The following is a 14,652-nucleotide window of genomic DNA, read 5'->3' as shown; positions in this document are numbered from 1 at the left end:
CACTGCTCATCAGCTGTTCGTCAGATGATGAACTCATCACTGAGCAGCAACATTAACTCTGCATCTACGACTAGAAAGTCAGATAAATTAACTTTTTTTCTTTTACATATTTAGGGCACTGCTGATTTTAACTACCTAAACTAAACTAAACTAAACCTAAAGAAAATGACACGACCGTGATGCTGGACAATTTCTCTCAGCTTTGAATTTAATTTCTCTTTGCTGAAATTTCACAAGTGCGGATTGAGAAGTTTTACATGACGCCACAAATCAAGACCCACTTGATGACAGATGTTGCTGTGTAATTATGTTATATTGAAAACACATGAACGTGTCGCGACTCAAAAAGCTTAAAACAGACCAGTTGTTTACTTCTTCCACTTCTTTTTGACCCTGTTACATGTCCGCTATCTGAATGATCGCATCCACATTTTTCACATGCCGAGTAAATAATATGAAGTCACACTTAATGTTACATAATATCCCTCCTGTGAATACATCTATGCCAGATACGGATCGGAAATATTGAGCAACATTGAACTACTTTTCCTGTGGGCAAAAGTAAAAAATAAAACAGTGTTCAAAGTGATGGTGATACCAGAGGCTCCTCGTTGGGCGTTTCCATCACTGGGACTGAAGTGGTGACGCTTTCGACCAGGAAGACAACACTAAGGGAGCAGTTTAAGGGATTTCTTTTTTTTGTGTGGGAGTGGTGGGGATGTTTACTGGGTCATCTGGGTTTCCATTGCCTGTGCGGCCCACTCTGGAGCGGCCTGACGGATCTTTTCTAAGAGGTTGTTGACTTGGAAACACAGAGACTGGATCTGTTTGTCCCATGTAGGGAGGGGTTCACGTGCTGCCAGAAATAAAGGAGGAAAACAAAAAGATTAGAAGCCAGGGCATTGAACACGTTTGAAGAGGCTGCCCCCTACTGGCTGAGGATGGACAGTTAATTAATAGACTCAACATTAGGTCATAAAAAAACCACTGACTTCTTGTACTGTTAGATGCAACGTCTCTAATAAACATGTCCTCTTTTCTTTTCTTTTTTTTTTTTAAATGTCTTTTAGTCCGTCTGGAAAATAATTTGTGAGGCACCAAGACAGTTAAATTAACATGCTAGTGCAGTAGATATCAGCCTTATTTCTGTGGTTAATGCAGATGTGGATTTTTAAACTTGGGCTCTATTCTTACGTATTTTGGATTGTCTCAGCCGTAATGCAATGTAACTGTGCCTCAAAGCTTGTCCACTAAAAGAGCTTGTTTGATCCACTGACAGGCTCAGAGTGTTATTCTAAGTGTGTGACAGCATCATGGAGAGGATCCCTACAGAGAGAGACCTGGAAGATCCTTTTGGTTTAACCAGAAATGGACATAACAGTAATTTTACCAACTGGAACAGTTGCTGGTCTTCCACTGCCTTGATGGGTCAGTTTGTTTCTTACTGTCTTAATATAAAAGAACCAATTTCCTGCCGATCCTCGTTAGAACCCATAATTACATTGAATTTTATTTTGCTGTCAATGCCTATGTGCCATGTTTGCTACAATAGTCTTCAATATATAAAATGTTTTCATGACAATTCTCTCCACCCATCCGTCCATTAATATCAAAACACATAGTGGAAACTATCTTCTTTAAGCGTTCTTATTATGTTCCTATGGATAGCACTGTAGGAGCAGGAGGGTGTTACTCACTCTCAAAGTGTACGATGCCATCTATCTGGTCGATGAAGCCGTTCATGCGTCCTTCGGTGATCATCTGGGAGGCGATTTTCTCAGCCTACAGACAAGCAAAGGAAGTTAACATCTCAGCATCATGGGAAAATGAACAGCTGCACAAATGATGTTTGGTAAGTAAAGGGGACGCTTAATACGAGCAGAAAGAGCATTATCTGGATTTAACACATTTCCATCACAGAGCTGAATAGAAAAACTAGTTGGATGGTTAGAATTTATTTGAGCCTTCATGAACAAACAGTGAAGTTATTTTATATTATACATCTTAAATCAATGTCTCACTTTTGCTGGAGGGATTTCCAACAGTGCTCCTAGTTCTTCAAAAGTGATGTTGTTGTAGAGTTTGCTAGCAGACAGAAGGTTGTGTTCAATCACTGCTCTGTCAAGGATGCTGGAGCCTGAGAGAGAGAACAAACCACCTCGGTTACATTCACACTTTTGTTATGAACCTCACAGACTGACGGTCAGATTCCTTTTATATCTTGCTTCAGATACATTCTGCTCTTCATGTCTCTGCTTACACTGATAATGTCTTGAATACTTTTTGATCGTCTCTAAATGTATTCAGCCCATCAGATGGAGAAAACTGACCAGGTGGTGTTAAAATCAGCCCACCTCCCCAAAAGAAATATTCCAATGAAGTTGCAGACTGAATTAAGCAGCCTCACCATCTGCTGTAGTGGCTTTCTGGTGAGGCATCAGCATGGCAGCAAACTCCTGCAGCTGGTTTCCTCTAATAATACGGTCCAGGTACATCTTCTCCAGAATACCGTAGGCGGCCAGCTGCTGACAGCGCTCATCCTTAAAAAGAGTGGCCAACATACGGGAGCGCTGCTGGCCTACAACAAATGACAACATGTTTGGTATGAAACATGAATCTCAGCAATTCAGATTTAGATTCTCTTTGAAAATGTAAACTGAAAACCATTAGTCTACCTGCAGAGGCCAGTATGGTGCAGTTTAGGGCATGCTTCAGTGCCTCCAGGCGCTCGCTTTCATGGACAATTGACTTATAAGACAGCTCGTTGTATCTTTGTGCAGCTTCGATGAACTTCCTCCTGAAGTCTAGGACTCTGGCATAGCACACCTGAGAAGGAAAACCACATGTAAAACTGATCCAAGCAACTGGAGACATAATTTATCCCCATTATGTTTCATCTAAGAACTGTTTTTTAGCAATTGCAAAAATGACAGTGAAGCAGATGCACCCGGTGGTGGTGAACTCTTACCTTATAGTGTATTTGCAGCTGTTCATTAGAGGACTCATTCTGAAGTAATGAGGCTCTGTTGATGTAGGCCTCTGCCTGCACTGGATCATCATCCTCCAGGTAGAGACGGGCAATTTTCAGGTATGTGTCCAACTTATAGTCTACATTGTATTGCCTAAGGGAGGAAATAAGAGGGTATTTAAAGATCTGGAAAGTGTTACAGGCCAGGAAATAAATCCGCCACTAGCTTGCTTACTTCTGTCCTGTTTCCAGGGGAATGCCAACTAAAACCTGGGCAGCATTTCTCCAGTCTCCCTCCTTCTCATAAATGGTTGCTAAGTGCTGTCTGATTGAGGCGACCTAAGGACGTGTAAGAACACAAGTTAATTACACGTTTCAAATAAGAATACTGACATTTAACTGAGTGAAAGACAAACAACGTGTTCAGGCTGTGAGAGACTGTAAGGGCATTTACTTGTTCCTCAAAGGAGATGACCCTCGGCTGAATCTTTTCCAAGGTGAAGTGATACACTGCTTTGGCTGTGGCGTCGGGCAGGCTGGGCAGATGTGTGCAGAAATCAGTGAGCAGCTGCCTCGAGATGACGAGACTGACATTTTCATTGACCACTGTAACAGAAGGATAAAGTAAGACATCCCAACTCCAAATGTGCTAAACATGCAAAAGGTGCTGATCGTGTATGAAGGACGCAGGCACAGCATACTTGCTTCAACAAAGGCCTTCAAGGACTCCAGCTGATCTGCATCTGTAAACTGAATGGCCTTGTCCAAAATTTGTCGATATCTGCAAGACATTTAACAGGTTAGAAGCAACAATGGTTTTTAGTGCAGGCTGAGATGGTACAAATATGATCCACAGACACACTCTGTGTCACAGCCAAACACTAGTCTGAAGAGTACAAACATAAAGGTTAAAAAGACACTAGAAGGCTGTGATTAAAATGGAAACTAAAACAAAAGTAAGTGTCCAATTAGCATTAGTATCTTTAAGATAGAAGCTTTCTTAACGAGTTCAACCTGTTTTACAGCTGTGTTGTGCACAGTACCAACTGTGTAGCTAATGAACAGTCGCTATTATATACAAATGTGATATATAAGTAACGTCAATGTTAGCCTCGCCGCTTTTACGCTTGCTTGGACGTGATTTCACAGTTTAATGGTGCCTAACTGAATGTATGGCTAAATGCAGCTAGGTAGCTAACGTTAGCTTAGCTTGGTCTATCACAGCTATCTCATTGCTAGCTAACCGTTACTGTGGCGTTGACGTTTGAGTTCGGAAAGGCGTATAGCTACAATTAGGACTCAAAGTGGTCTTTCATAATTAACGTTACATACTTGGCCGCAAGATCTTTGTGAGATCCGCTTGAATTCATCAACTGTGCAAGCTCCTGTCTCACTTCGGTCGCCATTGTCGCTCCTCGGAGTGTCAACAACAGCAGCTTCCTCTGCCAAGAGGGGAGAGAGACTTCCGGTCTGCGTCCCACAGCGTGCGGAGCTCGAGCGGTCCTCCAACACGAAGCGAGTGCGAGTTCTGCCGAAGAGGAGCGAGTTCTGCCGAAGAGGAGCGAGTTCTGCCGAAGCGAATCATGGTTTAAAATCAGTAAACAAACATTTTATGAATATTAAGAGCGATTAAGACTAGCAGTGGTGGAATACACTAATTATACCCACTAAAGTAACTTACTGCAGCCTGCTGAAGTACAAATTTGAGGTATTTGTACTTCACTGGAGTATTTTCTTCTCATGACACTTTACACTTCACTGCTCCACATCAGTTCAGAAAATATCTTACTTTTCACTCCACTGCAATAATTTGACAGCTTTAGTTACTGTATAATTTAAGATTTTTGCACACAAAGCATTTGATAAAGGTTTAGTCGATTAATTGTTTGACAGAAAATGAACTGGCAGCTATTTTGACCATCATTTCATTGTTTTTTATTCAAAAATAACAAACATTTCACGATTCTAATTTGTCTAATGTTTGGATTTGCTGCTTTTGCTTTTAATGACTTTAATGTCTTCAGGTTTGGGCTGCTGAATGGACAAAATAAACATTGTGAGAGTGTCACTTTCGAATAAAGGTTTATCTTATCTTATCTTATCTTATACATGTGTTACAATGCAAGAATAGTATAAGGAAGTAGTACAGTTATCTTTGAACAAGATATTTCTTTTTATTTTTTATATTGTATACTAGTCTTATGTTATATTATTCTATTCTAGATTGTACATATTTTATATTTTCATATAATGTTTCCTTTTTTGCTAGTGTTTTTGTGCCTAAAGTGTTGTTGTGTTGTCTTGTGGTGGCTGTTTGTTGTCTGTGGTCTGTCTGTCTGTCTGTCTGTACTGCTGCTGTGACAAAATGATTTCCTGTGAAGGATCAATAAAGGAACTATTCTATTCTAAAAAGAGTATTGCACAGTATTATGATAAATATCAAACATATATATTTGACTTAAACAAAAAGCTAAATTGTTTTTTTTTAAATGACTTTATTAAAAAAAGTAGTGTTTTTGCTGCTGGAGATGTGCTGTAGCTTTAAGGGCTACGTAGTGGTGACGTATGGCGTTGAGGGCGTGGCCGAGTCGACTTGTGAAATGTCAGGGAGGAATGGCGCTCGGCGCGGTATTTTGAACAATCGCCTTTTCCTTTCCTTGTTTTATCTGGAAACGTTGCCCAGCGTAAAAACCTCGGGTAAGCATGGCTGTGTTGTCGGCCCGTCCTAGTGTTCGCCACACGGTATCCGAGTAGGAAGCCGCACACTTAAGAAACGTGTTCAGTGCTGAGAGATATAATGTTGTGCTAGCTAGCTTGGGTTAGCAAGCTCAGCAAGTTTGCTAGTACAGTTGTCCAGCCCGCTGGGCTGATGATGATGATGATGATGATGATGATGATGGTGGTGGTGATGATAAAGATGGTTAAGGGTAGACACCAGTGAGGAGGGGCAGGATATTACCTGCTCATTAAATACAGTTTGCTCAGTCCTGAGACAAAGTTTAGTGTGTGCTAGCAGACAGTTTGATAGCAGATGGTGCAAATATGTGACCAGTGAAGTTACTGCGTCCAAATGCAAATGAAAAGTAAAAGCTAACTTAGCTGAACACGGTTATTAAGAGTTATTGGGGTGTTAGGGGACTCCTGCATGAGCTGCTCCTCCTGCACAAGTTAGCTTGACTGTTAGCTGCTTCTTTTTCTGGGTTACAAACGGACCTTGTACGTGTATCTTGTCTGGGTTAAAAATAGGACTTGCCTGGTGTTTAACTAAAATATATATAATTTGTAACTGGATAGGCCACGTTAACTTTACTCACCGCCTCCAAGAACAGGCTTTACGTGCTGCTGCATAAATATATAGATGAAATTGGGTTGAGTGACTTGTTGGGTGAATGCAGATGGATGTCTCAAGTGACAGGAGGCATTATTGAAAGCTAGCACTGTTTACGTTGTCACAGTCTGCTGAAATAGTTAGTTGCTTGCTCGTAGCGCACATTGAGCAGGAAGCATCGCCCTCAGCTGACATGTAGCTGGTGTTTTGTGGGGAACTATTGTGGGTAAACGTCCCAGCTCAGTGGTAAATGGCATTAAACACGCTCCCTCATTCGCAGTTGCTCAGTGTTAGCCGCAGTGCTAACAGAGTTGATGACGAGGGAAAAATGGCGGATCTTTCGAAATCCAACCCCAGCCTGAAATAGTAACGCAGGAAGCAAACAGCTTGTCGCTTTTTTCTCACTGTTTGCTCCAAACGGGATTGTTTATGGAGGTGTTTTTCTTTTGCATTAATGAGTGCAGCTCTCGGTTGGCTTGGAAACAAACCAGAGCAGTTAGCTGTGTGTGTGTATATGTGTGTGTGTGTGTGTGTGGTTCAGGGTTCATATGTGCGTTTCGGTGGATTAATGTTGAGCAGAGTGCAGCAGGACAAAGATAAGGCTGAGATGATCGCTGCGGCCTAGCTAACCCAGCATCAGCTGTCACCCTGGGTCAAAAGCAGCTGAGCTCGGACGTGTCTCGTGCCTCATTCCTCCATTGATTTTAATCTCACGTGATTACTGAAAACTAGTGTCCAGGTAGCTGTGTGAAGTTATCACTCCGGGGGTTTTTGCTGTGAATATAACTCGCTAGCGTTAATCTCTTTATTAGTTTTGCAGATCAGTGCATTAGTAATGAATAATATATTTATATGTTGGAAGTGTAAATCTTATTGATGTGTGAGCTCTGTGAATTATGCCTGTGACATATCTAAGTGCATGCATTTAGATAATAAACATGTTTCTTAAAGATTCCTGTATGTTTAGATCTGGTCAGTTCAGAAAATGTACATATCTTTGACACATTTTTTACAATGATTGGATTGGCAGAGAGCTGAGACTTTGCAAGCATGGATGTGGTGTCACCAGAGCTCAACAGCCTCCTTCCTGATGAGATCATGGATACTGAGGCCATAGAGGACATCCCTCACTCCCAACCGGACGGCACCACGGTCAAGCCAGAGCCCAGTGATGATACATCGGTCCCCATGGAAACGGATGCACCCGCGGCTTCAGAAAATTTGGGCCTCTGTTCGCACCCCACCTCAACAGAACACACTCAGGTTCTGATCACCGCCACCGCCACAGACTCCACACCTAGCATCAGCTCTGGAGGGCAGCTTCCTCTGTCAATATCCAGCACCTCGTCGCCCCTTCTTACCCTCAAACCAGCCATGGTGACTTCCACAGCCACTACCAAAACTACAGATAGTTTGACTGGGAGCAGTGTCTCTACAAGTGGGTTACAGAAGCTCACGGCTCCATTTACCATCTCTGCCGCAAACCACCAGATCATTCTCAACAAGGTGGCCTCATCTCAAGCCACAGAAGCAGCAAAGTCTGCAGGTACTCAACCCCAGGTCATTAAGCAGGAGGGACAAAAACTTTTGGTTACAGCGATAGGAAAGTCGGGGCAACCTATAGTGCTGCAGTTACCCCACACAGGAAGCAAGCCTGGTGTTTCACAGACTTCAGGAGAGAACAAATCTCAAGCCCCACAGTTTAAAGTGGTGACTATTGGTGGGAGGACGGAGCTGAAACCTGTGGTGGGGAGTCCTAGCAACCAGCTGACCACATTACAGGCCCAGCAGCTGAAGACCGTACAGGTAACACTGATTGTTTTCTGTTGCAGTGCAATATTAAAACTGATGAATGTCTATTATTTTCTAATATAGAATCACAGGCATTTGATAATTTGCCATATTAGTGTTAAATTAAACATAATTGCTAATGCAAATTTTCGTATTGGCCAGTATGACTGCTTAGAAACTATTTAGTAGCTATAAACCACTGTAATAAAAACATGACTGGCTTTGTTGGATTGGATTTCAGTCTTTTCCATCCATGGATGAGTGTTGGATGGCTTATCAATCAACATCATTGTAGGCTGTGATGCTCTAAGCTGACATTAAACAGCATCAGTTGAGAACAGCTGATCGTGTCAGCAGCTTTCTCCTACTGGGAATGTGAGAAAGCCCTAAAAAGCAGCATTACCATGTTCGTGTTATCATTATTCTTATTTTTTTTAAATGTGGCGTTATGGCGTCACCTGAGGGCTGTACTACAAATCTAGTTCAACATTGCCAGGCTTTGTTTGGATGAGCTGGCTCCACAAAACCCCAATCAGAGATAGTTGGTATCACATTGGTGCTGATTCAGTCCAGTGGATCATTAAGTGGATCAGGTATTGGCCAGATGTGACTGATTTACACTAAATACTATTTCTTAGTCATCTCATTAAAACTGCACAAGCTTAGAAAGAATGCTCAGTGATGTCTACAGGTTTTAAATCAGCAAGATGAGATGAAAACAAAACAAAACAATGTGAACAGAATGCACGTAAATGTTACTGAATATCTCCACAGATTGCTAAGAAAACACCAACATCCTCTGCTGCACCAATCAAGTTTATCATCACAAAAACTGTTAACAGCAAAGGTCTAAGTCCTCAGACATCAGTAGCTCCTGTTATCGCAGGTGAGTTTACTTTATCACATTATTGTCATGTGATTACTGCGAACACTGTTGTATGTTTGTCAGTGAAGTAAAAACCTGTAAACAAGTGTCAGCGTCTCTCCTGCGTGCTGTTTCTGCTGCAATTAAGCCAAGTTTTGCCATGTGTTCACAGGACGGGTTCTGACGCAGACCTCCCCGGTGATGCCCCCGAGGACCATCACTCTTTCCGAGCCCCACAACACAAATATACAAAGCATGCCCGGCAAAAAGATTGCTATTTCACCCCTTAAGACTCCCAGCAAGGTAAATTCTTCAAACCATTGCTCATTAACCAAATAAAGGACTAATTTTCTCTTCGTCCTGTTGCGTTTCCTGCTTATTTTCAGACAAGCTGCAGGTGTCTAGAAATTACGTAGTCAAGCTTAAGTTGGTCACAACTTGACTTGGCAGGACTAGCAGGAAAAGCTCAGGTGTCGTTAATGACCTTGATGACATTCCAGTTCAGAGTGCCTGCAGGTCTTGTCATTCACAAGTGACACACCTACAGCAATAATTCATGTTATTATGTACATCTGTGTTTGACAAACTAAAACGCCCACTGTGAGGAAGCTCGGTTACACTTTACGAATATCATGGGAACATTTCAGCCGTCTTTTCATTCCGTTTCTGCAAGCACATGCAGCCTTACTCCATGACTGTAACCTCCAGCTTCCTGCATTTCAACACCCAATCTAGGCCTGTTTTAGCTGTGTGGGCCAAACGTTAATAATGTGAGATGTTACTATCAGATATCGTATCTATGAAGCGGTTGCTCTGTTCAGTGGCTGCACCAGTCATACCGGATACTATCTGTTTGTCTCTGCCAGGTGACTGTAGTATCTGTGGCTTCCCCGACCTCCAACGCCTCTCAGAAGTCAGTGGCGCTGCCCGTCAATGTAGCACTTGGCCAGCAGATCCTGACGGTCCAGCAGTCCACAGCCGCATCCCCAGTCAAGGTGGCCGCCAGCCAAACCACGGCACAGGTGAGATGAAAACAGAGCTGGCTTGTTTGTCTGCCCTGGTGCATCATTTGGTCTGAAAATGTAGCTTGTTTTGTCCGACACACAACACGGTACCACGTGCAACAAAGGTCAAAGGCGACAATTACTTTTCATACTATATTTTGAAAATAAAAACACTGGACGTCAGGACTCCTTTTCAAGCTTTTTTTAATCTGCTAAACATTAGAACACTGATTTAAGTGTAAATCTGTCCTCCTGGTGTTTATGAACATTTTCAGAATATCAAATCAGTGCAGCCTGTCGCCGTGGGAGGCTCCCAGTTCAAGACCATCATCCCACTGGCCACCCAGCCAAATGTGCAGCAGATTCAGGTGCCAGGTAGCAGGTTCCACTACGTCCGCCTCGTCACGGCAACCACAGCTAGCAGCACGGGACAGGCCAGCGGTCCCAGCACCAGCTCGATACAGACAGGTAAAGAGACTCAATCACCCATGCAGGGTCCATCTGTCCTCAGGAAGCGCTCGCTAGCAATTGTACCTGCTTTAAGCATTAAATTATCATGATCCTTGAAAGTGCTTGAACACTACTGTTGCAGAGTTTCATGAAGCCTGTATTTAGCAACAGTACATGTAGAAGTTCACCAGCTCATGATGTCCCACAGCTAAACCGATGGTGGTGAGCACAGGAGCAGTCAGGATGTCTGTCCCCATCGTCCCAGCACAGACCATCAAACAGGTAACTTCTCATGTTCATTCAGACAGAGCTGCGTGTCAAATGCCTCTTGAGCTGCATTCATGGATCGTATTCCTTGTAGGTGGCGCCGAAGCCCATGACATCAGCAGCAGTAGTAACCTCCACTCAGACCCAGCAACGCCTAATCATGCCTGCAACTCCACTACCCCAGATCCAGCCCAACTTCACCAACCTCCCTCCAGGCACCGTCCTGGCACCAGCTCCCGGAGGGGGGAACGTGGGCTATGCAGTCGTGCCAGCACAATATGTCACTCAGGTTAGAGGCGTACAGGAGTTTTTTATTCATTCGTTTGATTTTAAAGTCGCTGCTCTTTGATATTCATGTGTTGAGCGTCTTCTGTTGTGTGACCTGCCTCTGCTGTAGCTCCAGCAGTCACCATTCGTGACCCTCGCCAGCAGCAGCTCTGGTTTCCCTGCGTCCACTGGGATCCAGACTCAGGCCAGATTGCCACTTAATGGGTAAGGAAGCACATGAAGGCAGTTATTTGATATGAGACAGACCAACTAGATCACTGATCTCCTGTTTAAAACAGACAAGAAAATGAAATCTACATAAGTAACCGTTGTGTTAACTAATCCAGAAGCTTGAGAAATGTAGTTTTAAATAAAGTTTGTATTTGCCAAAAAGCTATAATGTGATTCTTTTTAGTAGTGATTATTAAATAATCTCATTTCATAAGAACAAATCTTAAATGAAAGCACTGAATCATTTGTTTTACAAAATAGGAACTAAGTTGCGAGTACACCACAGCGTCCCCACATTTCCTCTGTGCCTCTTCACCGTACAGTAGTACAATCTGAATGTTTTTCTTCAGTTTAACTGAAATGTAGGTAAAAGATTATGCTGCTCTAGTTGATTGGATGAATGTGCTTCGACTTCATTTAACATTTTTCATTGGCTCACAGTTTGTCCACAGCAGAAACGACCTCAAGACCGAGGAAACCCTGCAACTGCACCAAGTCACAGTGTCTGAAACTGTAAGTATGACGGTGGGATGTGGTTTAGAGCCATTTGTTCTTGACCTTTCAGTATACTAGGCGTGTAAATGTATGAACTACCCTCAAAGTAAGTTTTATTTTATTAAGCAGATCTCTGTTATTTTCCCCCTTAGATACTGTGACTGCTTTGCAAATGGAGAGTTCTGCAATAATTGTAACTGCAATAACTGCTTCAATAACCTGGAACACGAAACGGAGCGTCTCAAAGCCATAAAGGTAAAGTGGAGGTTTATGAGTTGCTTCCTGTCAGACAGATGAATGAAGTAGGACTGGGTGACATCACATCTTAGTATTTTTGGACTGAATACTTATACACGATATATGTATCTCTGTATTTTCTAGTACGAACACTAAATGTTCAGTCCCAAGTCAAAGCTACATGAGATGTTTTTACTGAAACAGAGGAAGAGAAGCTGCTGACAATCACACAGAGAAATGAGTGCAGTTGTCTCCTGTAACACAGCATTTTGAAATATGTCAGAGGCATATCACCTGTGTTTAATAGGGATAGATAACATCTCGAGGAAATAAGTTGTGAATGTGGGGGAGAGAGGCAATCACTGGCACAGCCTTACAGAGTGTTTTAGCACAATATCAGACTATATCTATATACTATATCTATATAAATGGTATTGTCTTAATCTATATCCTATTTGGAAATATATCCATATGCTGTGAAAAGTTCATATATACAGTCCAGCCCTGGATTCAAGGTGAAAATGTGTTTCTCACAGACGTGTCTGGACCGGAACCCAGAGGCCTTCAAACCTAAGATTGGTAAAGGCAAAGAGGGCGAGTCAGACCGTCGACACAGCAAAGGCTGCAACTGCAAACGATCAGGCTGCCTGAAGAACTACTGCGAGTGCTACGAGGTGGGTTTTCTCTCTCCGCTGCTCCAGCTCCATGTTGACTCAACGGACTGTCGCTTACGTTCTCGTATTCCTTCCTTTCACCTCTCAGGCGAAAATCATGTGCTCGTCCATTTGTAAGTGCATCGGCTGCAAGAACTTTGAGGAGAGCCCGGAGAGGAAGACTCTGATGCACTTGGCTGACGCAGCAGAAGTGAGAGTGCAGCAGCAGACGGCAGCGAAGACCAAGCTGTCCTCACAGATCTCAGATCTGCTCACGAGGACGACACCAGTTATTTCAAGTGGCGGCGGGAGGTACCGTAACACTTCTCTCTACTGTTATAAATTATTATAACAGCTTGTTTTTATAGTGAGCATTTTTTCCTTGACCGTGAGTCACAGATGAATAATAGACCAAAGCATGAATAGAACCATGGAAGTCCTAAAGAAGACAAGTATAGAAATAGATTAATATTAAATCAATAGCAACACTAAATTATCAAGACCCTTTTCTCCTAAATAAAGCACAAACAAATGGTCACTGATGACAACATCAATACAGCTACATTTCTGTGGGTATAAAGGCTTTTGGCATTTATAGTAATAATTTAGATGTGGTGATTAAGGCTTAGAGTCAGGTACCTAAAAAGTACTTGAGTTTTACTCTTTAAGAAAATGCACAAACTCTGGTAAAGCATTTTGCACTTCACCAAATCTTAACTCGTTCTAACTGCATGGTGAAAGTTTAGTCTTATGTTTAAGACTCAAACGACAACTGTAGTTCACCACCTCTGCTGATAGCTAATATAACTTACTTACACTTACAGTGATTTTGAGTATAAACACTCAGGTGCCAGTTTGTTAGGAACGCTGAACCCAATACAGTTTGATATAACATTTGACATTTGATCCCCCCCCCCCTGCAGGATGCCATATACGTTCGTAACGAAGGAGGTGCTTGAAGCGACGTGCGAGTGTCTGCTGGAACAGGCCAAAAAGGCAGAACAGACTCATCAGCCTCAGGTGGAAGCGGAGCGGATGATCCTGGAGGAGTTCGGACACTGCCTCATGAGGATAATCAGCTCCGCGGGGAAAGCCAAAGCAGACTGTGCCTCCATCAACTGCTAGGCCGAGCGCTCTGGCTTCGGACCCCTGGGGTTTCTCTCCTGCAGGGAAACAGGTTGTCCCCCTCATCAAAAGGTGGAACAATGGCCTGAGAGCAGATTCCCCTGCCTCGGGGAAGCGAAGGCCAGCTGGAATAATAAACACAAACTGAAGGACAAGTGGAGCCAGCAGACCTCCTCTGATGGACCTCTACAACTGCTCTCACTCTTGTTCACCTGGCTGCGATGGACAGAAGTGACTCTGAGCGAGTTAGTGCTGAACAGGAGCTTCACCGTTTCCTCACTTTCTTTTCCCCACAGGGCCCCTATGGGATCTGTTTCCTCCAACCTTTTGTTCTTCCATTCTCTTCTTTTTTCTTCTTTTCTTTCCCCCGTTTTTTTTTGAGGTTTTCGAAAAAGAAATGCCTGTAATTTTTATGTATTCGGTATATTTGTGCTTACAGTAGACAAAGAACATGTATCTTTTGATATTTATTTTGACAAGTATTTGTAATCATTGTGCGCTAATATTGTGTGGCTTCTAGTGCTGCAAACTGTTAATTATTAACCAAGGCTAGGCTAAATTGTTACCATGAAAATGAGTAGCTGCAATCTTAGGTTTGATCCTAATGGTAATTTTAGGAGTACACACACACATAATGCATTATGCACACTCACAAACACACACAGCACTGCTCAAAATAGATGGATTATGGCTAGACTGGCAGGGGTACACATTTATTCTGGTGCAGTTTTCTGTTTTATTAGTCACATGCTTACTGTACATTAAAAACGCCATGAATGAAAAAATAATAGACTTGTTAACACTTGTTCCTGTTTAGGGGCGAGCAGGTTGTTGGAATACGTGAAGAAAGAGCAAATCAGTCCTGAAACCGGTCTGATGTCACATGGATGACATCCGTTTGGATATTTCATAGCAGGAGAAGCACACACATATCTACCCATGTCACTTTTTAGAGACTTACCTGTAACCAC

The 14,652-nt window shown here is 42.7% G+C and overlaps 2 protein-coding genes across 2 annotated transcripts; one reads left to right on the top strand and one right to left on the bottom strand.

Annotated features, from left to right (window-relative positions):
- Positions 1 to 185: 185 nt before the first annotated feature.
- Positions 186 to 4,395, bottom strand: cops4 (COP9 constitutive photomorphogenic homolog subunit 4 (Arabidopsis)). Its single transcript, XM_070850326.1, has 10 exons — positions 4,301 to 4,395; positions 3,670 to 3,749; positions 3,423 to 3,574; positions 3,204 to 3,307; positions 2,969 to 3,122; positions 2,676 to 2,826; positions 2,408 to 2,578; positions 2,022 to 2,137; positions 1,698 to 1,782; positions 186 to 856 (listed from the first exon to the last, which is right to left on the bottom strand). Exons 1-10 carry the CDS (start codon positions 4,372 to 4,374, stop codon positions 723 to 725), a joined length of 1,221 nt encoding a protein of 406 aa, XP_070706427.1. The 5' UTR covers positions 4,375 to 4,395; the 3' UTR covers positions 186 to 722.
- Positions 4,396 to 5,561: 1,166 nt separating this feature from the next.
- Positions 5,562 to 14,458, top strand: lin54 (lin-54 DREAM MuvB core complex component). Its single transcript, XM_070850314.1, has 14 exons — positions 5,562 to 5,665; positions 7,327 to 8,102; positions 8,862 to 8,973; positions 9,125 to 9,255; positions 9,819 to 9,974; positions 10,232 to 10,424; positions 10,615 to 10,688; positions 10,768 to 10,962; positions 11,071 to 11,165; positions 11,613 to 11,684; positions 11,819 to 11,921; positions 12,440 to 12,577; positions 12,666 to 12,868; positions 13,480 to 14,458. Exons 2-14 carry the CDS (start codon positions 7,347 to 7,349, stop codon positions 13,679 to 13,681), a joined length of 2,430 nt encoding a protein of 809 aa, XP_070706415.1. The 5' UTR covers positions 5,562 to 5,665; positions 7,327 to 7,346; the 3' UTR covers positions 13,682 to 14,458.
- The last annotated feature ends 194 nt before the right edge of the window (positions 14,459 to 14,652 follow it).

Source organism: Pempheris klunzingeri, chromosome 19 (assembly GCF_042242105.1).
Source record: "Pempheris klunzingeri isolate RE-2024b chromosome 19, fPemKlu1.hap1, whole genome shotgun sequence".
In the NCBI taxonomy this organism is placed as follows: domain Eukaryota; kingdom Metazoa; phylum Chordata; class Actinopteri; order Acropomatiformes; family Pempheridae; genus Pempheris; species Pempheris klunzingeri.
This window is presented reverse-complemented; position numbering and strand designations above follow the sequence as displayed.